The following is a 17,337-nucleotide window of genomic DNA, read 5'->3' as shown; positions in this document are numbered from 1 at the left end:
CAGCAGTATATAATACATTGTTTCCGATCATGACTAAAAATCTCATGTTAATGCTGCCATTTTGCTCCATACCTTCTGCCTGTCCTTCACTACATCCCAGAACTTCTGTTGTCTTCCTCCTGCCCGACAGCTCCATAGTCAATATAATCCTGCCGTCCACCTGTGCATTGTTCTTGGTCTTATTGATGAGCTGCAAGTCAGACTCAACTGGATCCCCTTCCAGATACAACCCTCATTTGAGACAGAGCAGCACCATCTCGTAACCTCATGTTACGAGACAAGTCCAGTATCAAAATGCAAGTGCACTTGTCAGTTCTTCCCACAGCTATAGGAGTTAGAACCAGCAACATGTTAAGTGCAGCAGTCTCCCATAATCTAAGTTTAAGTTTTCTCCATGTTACCTGCTACTCTACATCATGATCCCCTTCCAAAAGGGATCATCTTGACCAGTGACCCCGTGTTTCCAAAGAAATGTGCTTGTTGCAAGATTGTGTAACAGAACAGATTAATCAGATCAGAGTACAAAGTATAGTTAAGTTTATTTCTTAGGGTCAGACTCCGTAGCAGTTGCATTAGACAACATGGTCTCCTCCACTTCAAACTCTGAGGTGGTGTTGACATGGGGAGCTGCTGTGGTGCTGTTGTCCAGAGAGGATTCTTCAAGGCTCACTTTAAACTCTGGAGCATCTTCTTCCCCACCTGTAATTGGGGAGAGGAGAGAGAACCCCACATTATCACTGTTCAAATTTTTAAAGACTTGACAAGACCTCAGTTTACCTTTTCCAGCTGTTTCACTTTTGCCATCAGTCTCATCCAGGTCTGGTGTAGACAAGTCAGGAAGCAGTCCTTTCTCCAGATCTAATGTTTTAAAAAGTTAAACTTATAACAAAACTAGACTCAAAATTAGTAATTACTGTCGCTCTTCTGGTTACCAAGTTTGTGTGTTCCACTTCTCCACTGGCTGCCATACATAGCAGGGCTGCCAATTTTTTTGAGACCCACAGGCAGTTTCTCCACAGGTAGAGGCCTGCTCTTCTGTGAGTGCAAGACCTTCACTGGTCCCAGTTTAGCTTCATGTTCCCACACTTCCCAAAAGAAAACAGGACATGCCATCAGACTTGCAAGCACAAAACTGGGTTAATGATGACATCTAGTGGTGACCAGCATAAACTAAACAGCAGCTACAATGAACAGACTGGAAACCCTACCCTGATTAGTCCTCAGTTCACTTTTCCTCAGCGGTTCAAGTTCCACCGGTTTCCCAAACCCACGGGGACCAAATCTGCCTTGGCTCATGGGCTTACTGCGGGGCTGGACGACTTCATTCTGGCTTTGACACTGCCCACAGAGGTAGTCGTTCCCATCAGCTGACCGCCATCTGAAGAGAATCATTGGCACGTTTAGTGCATGCATTGATTTTCAATAATCTGTTGGACACTTTCAGACACACCTTTCATTTATGAAGGTGCATGCCTTATTTGGGGATTCTGCATCATTCACTGGGACAGCAGTCAGATAGCATGTGATGTAGACCTAACAAGAGAATCTGTCAGGAAGACAAAGAAAGCACATCTGCAAGAGTACGACTTAATGCCACAATACATTCTCACCTCCCCTTTGTCGGCATTGTGGAACCTAAAGGCATCGATCACCAAGTGGAGCTTTTCATCTTGTGCCCTGGGTAGGAAGAAGGCCCTCGACCCTGGAAGCCATGAGTCAACCAAGCACCTAAACAAGATTTTAGGGTAATGTGAGAGTCAGTTAAACTACACTTAACTTCCATTGACTGTAGAACTTTAGTAAACCTCAAGTCTGCATAACTTAAACCATTCTAGCCAGCCTTTACAACATCATCAACAGTTACACTCCTAAATGGCTCATTACTTAAGCCCCTCATTAACTTTGCAACTCCCTGCTCAGGCTTAAAATCCACTCTAAAGTAGAATTTACCTTTAACAAAATCTGGGCCTTTGTGTGCTTACCCATTTTCAATAAAGCTGTATCTGGGTTGAGTGTTCACGTCTGGGTGAAGAGTGGCCACACAGCTGCTCATGAACACCCGGAGTCCCGCGTGATGTCCAACTCTGACTGAGGCCTCGATGCTGATGGGCTCGCCGAGGTAAAACACGTTAACCCCGCGCTCGTGCTGCCAGTCGTCTGCACAGAGATCAGAGTGGTGAGCATAAAATCATGGCCAAAAAGCCAGTGAGGAAAGTCAACTCACCTGTCATCAGCTTCAGGTCAAACTTCAAGCTTTCCTCTGCGGTCTGCCTAGATGTAAAGGGGATCCAGGCTGGCTGGAGTGGAGAGCTGGACAAACTGTACTTCCTAAGAAACAAAAGCATTTTTTTAAAGAGTGAAGGATATATTCATAATCTTAGAAGGTGTACTTTTTAAAAAGGCACAAACCTTTCATAATGGCACTCAATTGGAACCACAGCCTCCTCCATTCGGATTACGCCATGAGGAGAGGCCACGGGAGCGTAAATGAGGAGGTTTGTGTAGACCAGAGAGTCTTCAGTCATCTGTGGGCAGCAGGTGTGTTTATAAGTAGACGTTGTAACATTTAATACGTGTCTAAGCTGCGGCACAGATAAGTTACCCAGTGTTTGGTGCCGCAGTCTGAGAGGCCAGCGTGGATCCTGTACTCATCCTCCGAGGCCGCTGCGGCCCTGCAGTCAACGCTGTCCTCCACTCCAAGGCGGAGGTCGCCGCTGTTAACAGGAGCTCCAATAGCAAACATGTCTGCCTTGATCACGACCTCCAGAGAGTCCGGGTGACAGATCACACCAACGGTGTTCACGTGCTCCCGCTCTTTTTGCTGCTGGTGCGCGCTGTGCGTGAGGCCGTGGCTCCACGGACGCGGAGCTCTCTGGAAGAAAGCATGAGGCGGTGGCGGCGGGAAAACTAAAGATGACTGAACGCAGAGTTCCGACACGAAAAGCCCAACGAGGAGGTCAACCCAAAAATTTAAAGGCTCCATAAAGAAACCATAAAACAAAACGAGGCAACCAGCTTCGGACCGCGAGCGCTCCTGTCTGACCCACGAGACAGCGCTACAGGCTGACGCGAGGAGCGTTTTAAGCTTCAGCCAATCAGCCTCGAGTAGCCCCGCACACCTGAGTCCACTCAAACACTAATAAGCTTTTACCTGCATCCACGCACTCTCAGGATTCCTCTTGCCTCCTTTCCTAACCTCCCTTCCTTTATAGAAACCCCATCGAGGTTAAGGAAAAGTGGGTAGGAAAGGCGGGTAGGAGGCTTCATATGGATTTAGGAAAAGTTATAACTACGTACTTTATGCAGATCGTGTTAACGAGAGCATTAAGTTAAAAACTGTTGGAATTGCACAAAGATCTAACACCGGGTGCTTTGTGTACCTCGTGGTTGTAGTAGTTGCTTCTATGTGAGTGTTAATTTACTTGTACTGAGAGGGAGAGAACGAGCGCTTAACTGGCACATTGGATGAGTGGCTCAAAGCTGTGAGAGAAATGCCCAAACCTGGCTCTGTCGTGAAACTTTTCATCAGTGTTCACGCTGAGTGTTTAGAGCTGACGCCCACTCACTGATGCTCAACGACGACACTGCTCAGATCATCAGGAAACGGAGCAGAAATCAGCTGATCTGCGCTGTCTTCATCTGAGCAGTGCGCAGATTTCACTATATTGATTTAGTAACGATGTTAGAGATTCAATCAGTCTGACAGCTATGATTGAGGCAATGTTTGTTAGATGTTAATGTGTGAATATTGCAATGTGCAACAAACAAACAAAACAAAAAACCCCGAAAGCAAAAGAGAGAGATGAGCGCATTTACGCACAGTAGCGCAGTAACCTTCTTTATTAACAAAGGCAGAGCTCCGGATCTGATGGTGAATAATATAATACAGGTCAACTGTTACACCCAGATTTCAATTAAAATGCATCATATTTCTTTTTTACTTTTTATTTTATTTATTATTTACATTTTGTTCTTTTCGTTTGTGGATAAGGTAGCTCTCTGGTACTATTTTGTCTTCCTTTGCTTTAGTTTCATTTACATAGACTTTTAGGTGATATTTTATTTCTGAGGCTTTCTTATGAATGGCCCTCACTGAAAAAACCTTACTGAAAAAACTCATTAAATCAAACACATAATTTGCCTGAAGTCCACATACACATGTTGTTTTAGGTTCTTTTCCTGTGTGTGGGAAAGAGAATGAAAAGGAAGTGTCGGAAACGAGTGTCAGGGGTGATTTTGTTACAGAAGGATGGCAGCAAGACTGAAAGGAAAGGTTTACAAGATGGTAGTGAGATCTGCTATTATGTACAGTTCTGAGACAGTAGTACTGACAAGAAGACAGGAGGCTGAGCTGAAGATGTTAAGATTTTAATTGGGAATGACGAGAATGGACAGGATTAGAAATGAGTACATCACAGGGACAACTCAGGTTTGGAGACAAAGTTAGAGAGGTGAGGCTGAAATAGTTTGGACATGTGCAGAGGAGGGATAGCTGGATGTTGAAGATGAAGCTGCCAGGAAGGAGGAAAAGACCTCAGAGATTCATGGATGTAGTGAAAAGGATGTGCAGAGAGCTGCCGAGGTGACCTCTGAAGGGAGAAGCCAGAAGATCATTTTCCTGTGAGTGTAAATAATGTTCACAGATTTATGTTCTGTATTGTTTTACGTAGGTTAGACTTTTCTGTGTTAAGGAAGCTATAAAACCACCTCCCCCACTCTGCTCCACCAAGCGTGGCCTCCTGGCTGCATGAACTGCACACAGACACACAGAATCAAACTAGTTTTCTTATTTAATCTGTGTTTAGTTGATAAAGTTGTAACCTGACTGTTGGAGGCAGTCAGAAGAAGATTCACATGTTAGTACTCTATATTTGTTTTTACTTGAGTAATTCTTTAAAAAACTTCTTGAGGATGTTGAGGATCCATTTTCATTGTTGGTTTTTACTCAGAGGGGTGTGCACCCAGCACGTGACAACCTTTAAAAGTCAGAAAATCTCAGCGTAGAGCTCGGAGACCAAGGGGAGGATTTTAACAGCCATTCTCACTTTGAAGTCGTCTTCCTGCTTTGAGGTGAAGAACAATAAATAGGGTGAGGCTGTCCACAGAGACTCACAAGAGTATGAGACAAAGAGGAAGGACACATTATGACTGATCTGCGGTGGATCTCAGAGCTCCTGTAACTGATCAGACAATGAAGGCCTGCCCGGCCTGGATTCTTATTTTCTTTCAGCTGTTTGAAGGTAAGAAAAACGGACATTTGAATCATATTCATTTTGGTAAAAATGTGTGTGTGGACTTAAACTAAAAGTTTTAAAGAGAAGGTTTGAAATCATAAACCTTGGTAATGAATGAAAGGAACATTTGATCTCATGATGGGGGGAAAAAATCAGCCTCCACAACGAGATGTAAAGAAAGTGGAAAATCTGATGGCTCCTTCTCCAGCTTTTTAGACATGTGATAGACAGAAGGGTTAATCGTCAGGGATGTAGAGACATATTTCCATGTGGAGTTAGCATGTATCATTCCCTCCTTCAGCCAACGCAGAGGTGATCTTAAAACGTCTGACGGAGGGTCAGGCTGTGGTGATCTCCTGCTCCCCTTGGCAGGCCCACGGAGGCCTGACGGGCCTCCACCTGTACCACCGCGGCGTCCAGAGCCAGACCACCCTGGTGTCCGTGACAGAGGCCGGTGAGGTCACGGTCGCCCTGGATCACAGAGCTCGCCTGCAGCTCCGTGGAGGCCTGAGCTCCCTGAAGGTCAACGTGACCATTTCTCGCTTAGAGCTGAGCGACACAGGGCTGTACATGTGGGAGCTGAGCTACAGAGACACTAACAGCTCTGATCAGATGATCCTCTGCACTCAGAAGAGCTTCGTGCTAGTTGAGGCGTCAGGTATGTGGTTACACCACCTCGCAGTGCAGCATTTAGGCTGTGTTCAGATTTAACTGTTGTTTGTGCTGCAGGGAGGCCGTGCCACTGCTCTCCTGGTTACGCCCCTCTACTCTGGACCATCTTCACAGCAGCAGGGCTTCTTCTGCTGACCCTCACCTGGCTGGCCATCCAGAAATGTGTGAGTAGTTACCTCAGAGATGCAGCTCTAACAGAGCCCTGATGGTTTGGTTGCATAACTCCGTCAAAATAACGGCTACAGCTGTACGAGTGAGTCATACGAGGCTGATTATCAATTAATGTGTCGGCTGTGATAAAAGGCTGACAGCCATCTGTTTGTGTGAGGGAATCTTCTGATAATGTGTGATGTGTGGCTGCGGCATCGTTACTCAAAATGTGCGAAAGGCGTTAGCAGACAGGAGCCCGAGTTAGAGGTAAACCACAGCAGGATCTGTGTTCAACAACCCAGAGAGAATAAAACCTCAAAAAATGACTGTATGCTTCATTTCCTGCTGCGTTATTAATACCATCAGTTTCGCACAAAATAGCCAGGCTGCAAAACCCAAGGACAGAACAGTTTCTGATGTTATAAGTATCATTTGCCTTTATAGTGTTTTTATATTTTGAGACTGAAACCCCCGAGGGAGTTTTTTTTCTTTTTTTAAATCAAGACGACACATCCAAGCTACAAAAACAAAAGCTGAAACTTGTTGTTCTATCACAGTCTAAAAAAACCCAAACACGATGTGTTGTAGGTGTGTTCGAGGTCTCATCGCAAACCGCAACCTCATGCTCCAATCTATGAGGAAATGGGCAGGAAGCAGCAGCAGCAGCAGAGCCCCAGAGGCCCCCAGAATAACCACGAGGTCCCCTTGCACCTGGAGGAAGTCAACTTCCCCGTGTACGCTAACCCAAACATCCGACAGCTTCAGGACAACTACTACGCCTGTCCCAGACAGCTCAAACTGAGAGACTGACACCATCGGGCCAACGGTGCTGCGAGCAGTCACAGGAAGTAACACAGAGGCATTTGCAGAAATACAAGCGCTGCGCTCTGATGGTGATTTGCATCCAGGATAAAAAAAGATGAAGAAAAAACAACCCGAGAGCACGAACCTCCACTGAGGCGACTCACTCTCTGAGCAGTATTCACTTTTAAAATTGTATTTTGTACACATGCATTTTGTATTCACAGCTTCTCCTACAAATGAAGACCTCCCCCATGACCAGTCACACTACACCAGTGTAATTAAGTAATATATAAACAATTACATGACTGAAAGTAACAGTTTTTTCACAATCTACTCTTCCACTTCCAGTATTTCTTCATTATGGAGAAAAACTCAGATGTTCTGCTGAAAGTGCACTTTTTCTTACATCTGAGAGATTCAGTGTGTGGTTAAACTTCTTCACACTGACAGAAATGAGTTTAAGATTTACACGATACCTTCTGTATGCTGACAAAACACCACAATTCTAAGAATCATACTGAGTTAGAAGGCTTTTGGTCAATTTTCGATCAATAAATCATTGAGTCGACCTTTAAGACCTCGATGGACTGTTAACCCGACCCCGCTCTACACCCTTACAGAGTTTCATGAGAGTTAATTCAAAATTCTTCGAGCTATCGTGTTTCCAGACAGAACGACACACACAATAAATGAGGAGGAGGGGACGGCTTTAACAGCCAAGAAACAAAAAAATGCTATTTTTATTAATATTTGAAAGAAGCTCCATAGTTCATGAAAACATTTGTTTCGGTGCATGTCATTTAACAATCACATTCTATGAGGAGAAAGAGATATACAGAGAGAAAAACAAAATAAAAACAAAACATTACAAGCCACTGACTTCTCATTAACTCTCAGTACAGACATTTTTACTTAATATTTCAAACAAAAGAAGAAAAAAAAAGCAGCCCTAATCCCATAACTTTCCCACCCGCCCTCTGTAAAACCTTAACTGAGGAGAAAAACAAACAAAAACAACAACAACAACAAAAAAAACCCTTGGAGGGCGACAGGCTAGAATCCCACAGTGCTAAAGAGTGAGACGCTCATTGGTTTTTAGGAATACACAGCATGGTGATGTAGCGCTAGGCCAATCTGAATCAGAGGGTGGGTGGAGGAAGCTGGAGATGGAGGTCTCCAACCCCTCTGCCCTCTTTATCAAAGAAACAAAACAAACAAAAAAACAACCTAAAACAAATAAAAACACATTGGATCCCCAAAACCCCTGCAATAGATCAGCCACTTACAGCAAATAGGCCATAAAATCCCCACCTTCACCCCTCCCACCCCCACCCCAAACACTTGTGCATAGTTTCATGATCCTTTTACAACCAGCTCACGTTTTACAAACATCCTCCAAGCTGTGAAAAATGCTCCACAAAAAAAGAAAGAAAACAAAATTCATCTATTATTAATATTAATAATAATAATACCCGCTGTGGGAAAATGAGAACGAGAGAGAGAGAGAGACAGAGAGAGAGAGAGATAGAGAGAAAGATTAATGCACAATGTTTCCTGAATCAGTCAGGACGGGACCTCATTAAGAAAACACAATAAAGATTCAAACATACAGCATTTTGCATGTTATTCACCATCTTTTTTTTCTTTTACAAACTCAGACCATTTTTGTTTTTTTCCATGTAAAGCAATTTTAATATATAGATTTATATATAAAGCACTCCATTTTTATTTTAAAGTCCATTATTTGGTTATTATGTAACTGCTACGGATTTAGAAACAAAAGGTATTCTCTCTTCTTCTGAAATCCATAACTTTCAGTGCTTAGAATTGTTTCTTTTAAGTCATCCTTTGTTTTTTTTTTTTGTTTTTGTTTGTTTTTTTCTTTAAACTCATAAAAATGTACATTAAAATGGCGTGGAGTTGGTACTCTGGAACCCTGGCCTTCCTGAGACAAGATCCACTTTTTCGTGTGTGTGCAAGATAGTGAGCAATTATGTCTTTTTTTTGTCTTCTTTTCTGTTTTTTTATATAAAGGAAAAAATATATATAATCAACATAAAACAAACAGGCTTCAGATAGTCCATGAACAACATTAACACAGAATAAAGAAGGTTAAACAGAACAAGACAACACTGTTCAATCCCAGAGTTCTGAAAGTAGCACGATAAAATCTTCATTCTGTGAAGTGTTGCACTTTTTCTTAAAAATGGAAGCATTTGTCCTTTTTTTAATCTTTTTTTTTTTTTTTTTTTTTAAGTTTCCCCACATGGTTTAATTCCTTTGTTTTGCTGATTTGTTTATGAACTCCAGAATAAAAACTGTAAACTGTCAGTGGCCTTGCAGAAGAACAGATGAGTGAACTAAGAGAAAACCGAACGAAAGCTAACAAACCCAAAAAATAAAATAAAAATAAAAAGGTAGGCACCTCTGAATGAGCCCTAGAAGCCAAGGCTCGGTCTGATGTCGTGTCCTTCACCCTCCGTTGCTCAGATTTGGGAGAGCTGAAGTCCTTCTACCCCAATCTATGGCCACAGGTATGCAAAATACTTTTTTTGCTGCATTTTTTTTTTATACATATGATTTTTTTTTTGATTTTTTTAAGTTTATAGTCTGAAAAATGGTGCAATACTCAATTATGATCCATACTTTCTTGGATTATTCCACAATGAAAGCCACTAAGGTAGATAAACATTACATTTTCTTTTTAAAAACACACTTATTTTTAGTCCTTGAGTAAACATTTACACATGAACTGTCCCCCCAGATACCTCTTCCCCCCCTCCCCTCAGTACTTGTATCATGTTGTTCATATAGCTGGATGAGGGGTGAGGCTGACACTCAGTGCAACGCTAGAGGCTAGTAACAATTAACATCAGAATATAGTATTTGACAAGCAAAAGGAAAACAAACAACAACAACAAAAATGATACTGAACTGAAGAGAAACGTGAGGCAGAGATCCCTCCGCTGTAATCACGAGCTCTCACGCATCGTCTCACCTCGCAGACATTCATTCACAACGTACAGTACAAGCGGCCTTGTGCAAACACTCAAATACGACTGATGTAAATTTGCCTTTTTTTAAAATTTTGTTTTTAAAAACCGATCTTTGTTTTTTTTTCACTCTGAACTGACGCTTTAAAAAAAAAAACAAACAAAAAAACTCCAAAGTGAATGAATGAGACAAAAAAAGAAAAACACTACAAAAAAAAGTGTTCACATTACATTATTGGCGCTTCTTTTGATTCAAGTATTTGTTTTCATTATTTTGTATTACTCTGATATGTTTATGATCTTGTCTTCTGGGAAATATTGATGTTGGATACAGAGGGTAAGGAGCTGACGCCAGGGCAGAGGGCGGGGAGGTAAGGGTAAGGGTGGGGGGGTTAGGCTTAAGTGGAAAACAGAAATCTAGCCATACACACACATACACCCACAAATGTACGCTTGGTTGTATCCTGTGTATGAGCTAGCATGTGCATATTCAACCCAGACCTTTGTTTTTAGAGATTTGCTAATTCAGCTCTTTTTGCCCCCAGACCCTCGACTGATCCACGACTGAGAAGTAGATTTTACTCGAGCTCCAGTTGCCTTTGAGTCCACGTGACTTCAAATAACAATAATAAATCGTAAAAAATAAGAAGGGGGAGGGGAGGATGTGATTTCCAACACTAGACAGGTAGATAAGAGTGCAGACGAAGGCGTGGGAGAGGGTGGGGCTTCTCAGTGCTGGTGAAATCCCAGGGCACGTCTGAGACTCGGTCCTGGTCACCCGTCCCTCCCACTCGGTTCAACTTCCCCCTCCTCCCGTTGATTCAAGTCCAGTGTGGAGCAAAATGCAGGTTTTTCAGGACCAATCGCACAAAAACAGACAGCACAGGCAATAGTGATTGTTTCGTTGAATGATGCGAGTCTAAAGTGACTCTGGAAGAGGGTCAAAAACCACCCCGCAAAGAGTTTTAAGACTTGGTACCGAACTTGAGGTGCGTCTCTTGTTTCTGCTGATACGTCGGGTCCCCGCTTGGACCCCCAAAGTCAGATGTGCAGACATGACCTGTTTTCTATATATTCATATATATGCGTGTATACTGGCTGGCACAACCTTCAGGTTTGGAGGTCCAGAGTGAACCTCCAGGATACAGCTTCTCCCAGGCGTGGCTCGGAGAAACGAGGCCAGAGAGGGTGAGAAGGCGGCCGCTTGCAGAGAAACAGAAATCAGGCGTCTCGGCCTCAGAGTGCACAGCTGAAAAAGACCGGGGTTTTTTTTGTAGTTTCTAGTTTTTGCAAAAACCTTAATGATAAAGGAAAAAAGAGAAAGATAATGTTTTTGGTTTTTAAAGAGATGTACCCGATGTGACCCATAAACAGTGCACAGACACATACAGGGACACTCCCTCCTCCTCTTCCTCCTCCTACTGGTGAATGACCAGCCCCACTCATCTGGCCTTAAGCCTCCCACAGCTCTGCAGCGATAACATACACTCATCGTTGCTAAGGATAAATCAGGATGTGGCCAAAAGTGGAAGTAGACTTTCAGAAATCTGTTGGCACAAAAACTCAACTTGGTGCCTCCAGCAGGTCATTTAGTGTCATCTAACAGCTCTGTCCACTACACGCCCCCTCCCCCACCCTTTATTTTTTTCCTATACTGAAGAGAGGCTCCATCAGTGTCCCCTACATTTTAATCCAGGTGAGGTTTCGAGAGAAGCTGCCCGGTAATAAAGGTCGAGAGGGTTAAGTGGAAAATTGGCGGATGTAGGGGATGGCTGTGAGCGAACACCTCCTTGTCTTTGCATAGAAATGGAAGGCTGTCATCAAGTTGAGGTGGTTCTAAGTGATAACTGGGTGCTCCCAGAGTTAAAGCACCAGCGTGAGCGAGGCCCATCGACACTAAAAACGATGGGTGTGTTACGACACAGCGCAGTGGACGCTCGGTCACCCCAGGATGGACAGAAGAAGTTGGCTTGTCATCCTGGAGAACCTTAAACTACACCTCCCTCCCCCCTCCTTTTCATCCTGATTTGACTCCTCAATCCTGAATCCCCTCCCTCTCTCCCTCAGTGATTCACGCGGCTGAGGCCTACCTCTAAACTACACGCTGGTTCTGCCTTGGAGGCAGCGGCGGTGAGAGGGACAGGAAAGAAGATGAACACTGCATAAAAGCCATGAAATCGTCAAAACATAACAATCGTTCATGATAACAGCAACAATATCACCAAACTTCTCACAACAAAACAAAATTAAAATGCACACCAGCAACTCCAATAAAAAAAAAGAAGAAAAAAAAAGGGGAAAATACAATAAAATAAAATATCAGTCGACTCCGTCTCCGGATAAAGTGATCCTTGCAGGAGCGAGACGGGAAGAGAGAGTGGAAGTGGAGGTTGCTGAGGACAGACTCTGGTGTAGCAGTAGTAGTAGAGTAGTAGTAAAGTAGTAGATTCAATACAAGGTGGTGGGCCAGTTCTGAAGGAGCTGCTCTTGGGAGGAGAAGGAGAAGGAAGAAGAGGGGAGTCAGTCTGTAGGGGTCCGCAGGGAGGCAGCGAGCGAGCGAGAGAGATGGAGGGAGGGGGCGAGGGCTGCTGCAGCACTGCACTCTGCAGCAGGCAGGCACTCAGTGGCCACACTATCACACAGGTTGGCAGGACCTCCAACAACAAAAACAACACAAAAAAAAGGGGAAGGGGGGGATGGCGATCCTCCCTGCTGGACCCAGTAGAACATGAACACGTCGAGTGTTTCCAGACACCAAAGATAATGATTTCAAAAGTTGCAATGTAACAGTGATATTTACTTTGATAGCAGAAGGGTGGAGTCCTCTGAGGTCTTTTCCTGCCATCACCCGTCATCGCTTGACTTAGTTCTTCTTTGTGTTTCCCTTCACTTTGCTACTGTTTGACATCCTTTCTGGTCCCACAGACTCGAGGGAAGAAGGACTCAAAAAAAAAAAAAAAAAAAAAAAAAAAAGAGGGGAAAAAATAAAAATAAATTCACATCCACGTCAAGTTCAAAAATAAGTATACAGAGAAGCCACTAAGCAGATTGCTTTTTTTTGTCTTTTCAGTTTTTATTTGCCAGTGTTGCTTCTCCTTTCTTCTGTTCGTTGGCATTGAGGGTATGAGGAGTAGCCGTGCTCTTGCTATGTGCTGTGATAAGACCACCGACTCACACAAATCGTTGATTCAGACGTTTCTAGAAATGCAAATGTGTGTAAAATGGAGGGGAGGGGAGTCATCTGGTCTTCTTGTTTTGGTTTGACGCCATCGCCCCGTCATGCACGCACACGCACACGCACACACACACACACACACACACACACGGACGCACACCTGCCCGTCCTGCTCCCCAAAAATCAGTCACAAGCATAAGAGTGGAGAGTCGGGTGGTGTGTGCGTCCTTGTGTTTTAGACAGAAGACTGTTGAAGACCAGCATGCGACTCTCCTGACACCCTGCAGGGGGAGACAAAGGGAAGCTGTAGTGGCAGGTTTTTTTTTGTTTGCTTGTTTTTTGTTTTTGCAATGAGGAGAGATGTGGGGCAGTACAGGCGGGTGGATGGGTGGGTGGCGAAGTTGGCGGGCAGACAGATAAAGTGTTTGCAGTTCATTCATTACAGTCTCCTCTATTAATCCCGCGAGTAGGGGTGCTTGGACGGTGAGAGTCTGTGGCTATAATATTGCACGTCGCTTGAAATGGTTGCTTTGCAGGCGGAGTGGGCGCGCACGGTAGAGGGGGCGGGGCAGAGGGAGGCAACGACTTGAGTTTTTTTTTCCTCCTCCTCCACAGCATCAGTGAGCGGGTCTGAGAGACTGAGACCAAACTGCGAGGTGTCTCCCCGCAGATGAGTTGAGGTGCATCGAAGTGTTTCGTCTTTACAGTTCCATAGTAATAGCAGTGGTTCATTGTTGTCGCCCGTCTTAACTGTACATGCGACGACCCCACCCACCCCGTCCCTCGACACCACCACATAAGATTGACAGACACATTTTGAATAATATCATTTCTTAGCTTTGTTTGCAATGGTTCAAGAAGAGAAATAAAAAAAAAAACCTACAAAAATAAATGGCTTGAACAAGGCGAACAGAGTTGCATCATTCCCTTGGAGCGCTGTGAGGGGAACTCAATCTGCTTTTAAAGAAAAAAAAAAAAACAATGCACTGAAGTCGCGAGCTGTGGTTGCTTAAGCGGTTGTTAAGCCGCAGCAGCATGTACTCTCCACTCAGGTTTCACTGGCTCAGAAATAAGGGTGTGCAGGTGTCCGTATGCTTCTTCACCAAGTACAGAGTGAGTGAGGATAGCAGGGCAGGAAATAGTTTAAGGCTAATTTATTAGTGCTGAGAGAAACAAATGTCGAGTCTGGACCAGCTGAAAGTTCAACAACCACTCTGATTGAAGTTTTTTTTTTTTTTTTTTTAAACTTTGGGAATGACGCCTTTTTTTTTTCCATGGATCTCTGAGGTGCAGTATGATTGCCTCAAAAAGGCAGTGAGGGATTAGTTTAAAGATGGCAGCTCGTCACTGTGTCAGTTTGACTAAAAGTACGTCTCGCGCGGCAAAGTTCTCAAAAGTTCATTTCTGGAAAAAACAAAAGTTCTTGTTCCTGTGAAGTAAAAGCTGAACACTGATCAAAATATCCGTTATTGGGATTCACAACAGAACTGCAACTAAAAATGTCAGTAAAAACTCAGGAGGAGGAGACGAGGCTGACGAGGGCGAGCAGCGAAGGTGTTTCCTCGTCTTCCTCCGTCTCTCCTTTCCACCTTTACATCCACGTTGATTATCTCCACATTGATTTGCAAGGTTTTTGCTCCTGTTTGTGTTTGTTTTTATAAGCCTTGGCTCTTCTATCCTACATGGACTCCCCGCTCAGCAGGTCCCCAGGCAGCAGTGTATTGATTGGGGTGGGGCTCCCCATGACCCGTCCCTCTTCTCCACTCGGGGGTCCCCACAGGCTGGAATACTGCTGAACACCACCCCACAGCAGCTCTCCGCCTGTTTTTGTTCCGCCTGCTCCCAGGCCGCCGCTGCTACTGCTGCTGCCGGCGCCGTTGTTGTTGTTGTTCCAGTGGGGCGAGTGCCCGATGGGGTGAGACGCTCCAGACCCGGTCCCGCCCATCCTTGTCTGATTGGTGCCTGGAGTGGCCTGCCAGCTGGTTGTTCCTCCGAGTGACTGGCCCTGTGCAAAGAAGCGGTTCACTTCCTCTTCCCCGGCAAACTCTGCCAGGATGGTGGTGTTCCCGAGCACACACCTGCGTGGAAATGGAAGCAAAAACACAAATGATTCATGGCTAAAGCGCCCTAAAATCAACTGAGTGAAACACTTTGAACCAATGCGCTGATGCACGTACATGTGCAGGGACTTTTGTGCCTTGGCAGCTTCGTCCTTGGAGCTGTAGCGCACTACAGCGTTTCCCTGTGTCAGGTTGAGGTGGAATGTGATGAGGGGGCCGTGTTGCATGCACAGTGTTCGCAGAGTCGAGCCATCAATCTGAAAAAGAAAAAACAGCCACCAATGGTGAGCCAGCTTATTCAATTTTAGCTACAAACGGGCATATTTTCAAAAACAGTGGAGAAGCAAGCCTCTTACCTGCGGAGTGAGGTTCCTCAGCACGAGCCAGCTACTTGTTCTGGTGGAGCTGTCTGTACTCCACGTGGTACCTGCTGTGCACGAGAAAGAGACAGCAGTGAAAGGAAGAAGTCGGTTGGCATGTAGTTCATACTTCCCAAGCTTGTGTGAAACCAGAATCAAGTCAGTTAAGCTCAACGGTTGGTGTCAACTTCACCCACGAAAAAAGAAAAGCTGACCAGAGTCAGTTGAGTTCAACGTTCAACCACAACAACATCTTCTCGAGGCGTTATTCCTGCCTGTGCTCTACCTGTACAGCAGCCCTGCGGTCCTAGGCCACATCAAAGTGCCTCCTCCTATGAGAGTATACTGACAACCATGCTCACACATAGTACTTTAAATAAACTCTAACCTCTGCACGGCTCACACAATGTGAACTTTTCCTCTTTGCTATACAGTTTCATTTCTAATTATTTCATTGTTTTCATTTTTTAAATGTCCAGTATTTTCACATGAATGCCGTTTTCTTCCAAATCACCTATGGAAACAATTCGTATTAGAAGTGTATTGTCTTGCAAAAGTTTAAAGCTCTGTTGGTTTGTTATTTTAACACAGTTATATCCATCTTTTTGGATTAATGACATGACAAAATTCATGTGAAGGGCTTGAAGAGGAACATGACAAACTTTGGAGACAAAATAATCTCTTTGTAACACTACCTGTGGTGTAAGAGCTGCTCCAGCCTTGTCCCAGACCCAGAGAGCTGCCCCCCCAGGTGGAGGAAGGCTTTGTGTTGGTGAGGCCAGGCGGGGGGCGGGAAGGGGCTGTGGTGCTGCTCCGAGGGCCCTGCGGGACCTTCCACAGCTCGTGGGACAGAGAGGCCTGGCTGTGAGAAATGGGGCCTGGAGACCAAGTGGATTTCATCTCTGACAGTTTACCTACAAGGAAAAGAGGATGGCAGAGGTTGGTCTGCAGAATCATTCGTCCGAAAGACAGCCGCTCCCGCAGGAAGGAGTCCTGCAGGATGAAATCGCTGAAAAGTTCTGAGAAACTGTCCAAAGGTGAATATGAAGAAGCAAGTAAAGACTGCATTACATAGTACAGCCTTCGCTGGATTTTACTCCAAAATAATCTCATCTTGTGTCATGGTACAAATCTATCTTGTTTCTGTGAAGCACACACTTTACATATAAACCAAAAATAACTGAACTTGGTGGCTTTCATGCACATTTGTCTGTTGGGCAGGTGGCACAAAACCCCACAGTGTGTTAGCGTATGCATGAGATGTGTTTGAGAGACACACAAAAAAGGAAAATTACTTCATTCAAACAGACCAGTGAGTTAAGAGTCGCTATAAAAACGGGAAACACGACAAGCTGTACTCTCCATGCCGCACACAGAGGAGGAAGGAGATACACCAACATCGCAGGGAGGGGATTATGCACTGCATGAGACACAAAACTGACAGGGATAGAGCTCAAATGAAGGTCACGTTTAATCAGGAGCAGTGACTCGTATGGAAAAGAAGACACGTCTCTCCAGTGAATGGCTGAAGCTCTGGGTGTTAAAGTAACAGGAAGGAGAGGAAAATGCTGACTTGCAGTGAAATTAGCCACTGCAGTGTGGCGAGGGGGGGTGGGTGGTTGTGGATAAACCATGTACCTGCATCCTCCATCTCCGGGGACGAAAGACTGAACGAGCTAGTGTAGCCACTGACTGGCCAATCAGTAGAGGGAGGCAGAGCCTCGTTCTGAGATGAGGTGGGAGAGGAGCCTAAGCCGATGCCAGCAACACAAACAAATAGATACAAAGCAAATAAGGAAAACGCAGCAGAGAGAAAATGGCATAAAGAAAAACACACAACAAATGATGACAGTAAAGTTCTTTAAGAAGAGAAGAATATAGAATATGACA

General features: G+C 44.5%; 3 protein-coding genes across 8 annotated transcripts in view; 1 reads left to right on the top strand and 2 right to left on the bottom strand.

Moving 5' to 3' along the window:
* Positions 1 to 520: 520 nt before the first annotated feature.
* Positions 521 to 3,109, bottom strand: LOC116336509 (zona pellucida sperm-binding protein 3-like). Its single transcript, XM_031760415.2, has 10 exons — positions 2,603 to 3,109; positions 2,410 to 2,525; positions 2,225 to 2,328; positions 1,983 to 2,157; positions 1,611 to 1,728; positions 1,451 to 1,533; positions 1,209 to 1,378; positions 933 to 1,085; positions 778 to 858; positions 521 to 699 (listed from the first exon to the last, which is right to left on the bottom strand). The coding sequence occupies exons 1-10, from the start codon at positions 2,981 to 2,983 to the stop codon at positions 539 to 541; spliced, it is 1,542 nt and encodes a 513-aa protein (XP_031616275.2). The 5' UTR covers positions 2,984 to 3,109; the 3' UTR covers positions 521 to 538.
* A 2,005-nt stretch (positions 3,110 to 5,114) lies between these two features.
* On the top strand, positions 5,115 to 12,536 carry cd7al (cd7 antigen-like). The gene is made up of 4 exons (XM_039610694.1): positions 5,115 to 5,240; positions 5,536 to 5,892; positions 5,964 to 6,070; positions 6,645 to 12,536. The coding sequence occupies exons 1-4, from the start codon at positions 5,192 to 5,194 to the stop codon at positions 6,864 to 6,866; spliced, it is 735 nt and encodes a 244-aa protein (XP_039466628.1). The 5' UTR covers positions 5,115 to 5,191; the 3' UTR covers positions 6,867 to 12,536.
* Positions 8,523 to 17,337, bottom strand: part of tnrc6c1 (trinucleotide repeat containing adaptor 6C1) — a 56,593-nt gene continuing 47,778 nt past the window's right edge. For all 6 annotated transcript variants that reach the window (XM_039610689.1, XM_039610690.1, XM_031760414.2 and 3 more), the window contains 4 exons: positions 16,143 to 16,361; positions 15,445 to 15,518; positions 15,206 to 15,345; positions 8,523 to 15,106 (listed from right to left, as the gene is read on the bottom strand). In XM_039610689.1, the coding sequence (XP_039466623.1) occupies positions 14,707 to 15,106; positions 15,206 to 15,345; positions 15,445 to 15,518; positions 16,143 to 16,361 (833 nt within the window). In that variant the 3' untranslated portion in view covers positions 8,523 to 14,706. The remainder of the gene's footprint in view (positions 15,107 to 15,205; positions 15,346 to 15,444; positions 15,519 to 16,142; positions 16,362 to 17,337) is intronic.

The sequence above is a fragment of the Oreochromis aureus genome, linkage group 4 (assembly GCF_013358895.1).
Source record: "Oreochromis aureus strain Israel breed Guangdong linkage group 4, ZZ_aureus, whole genome shotgun sequence".
Classification (NCBI taxonomy): domain Eukaryota; kingdom Metazoa; phylum Chordata; class Actinopteri; order Cichliformes; family Cichlidae; genus Oreochromis; species Oreochromis aureus.
The sequence above is the reverse complement of the archived record's forward strand: the minus strand, read 5'-3'. Positions and strand labels throughout refer to the sequence as shown.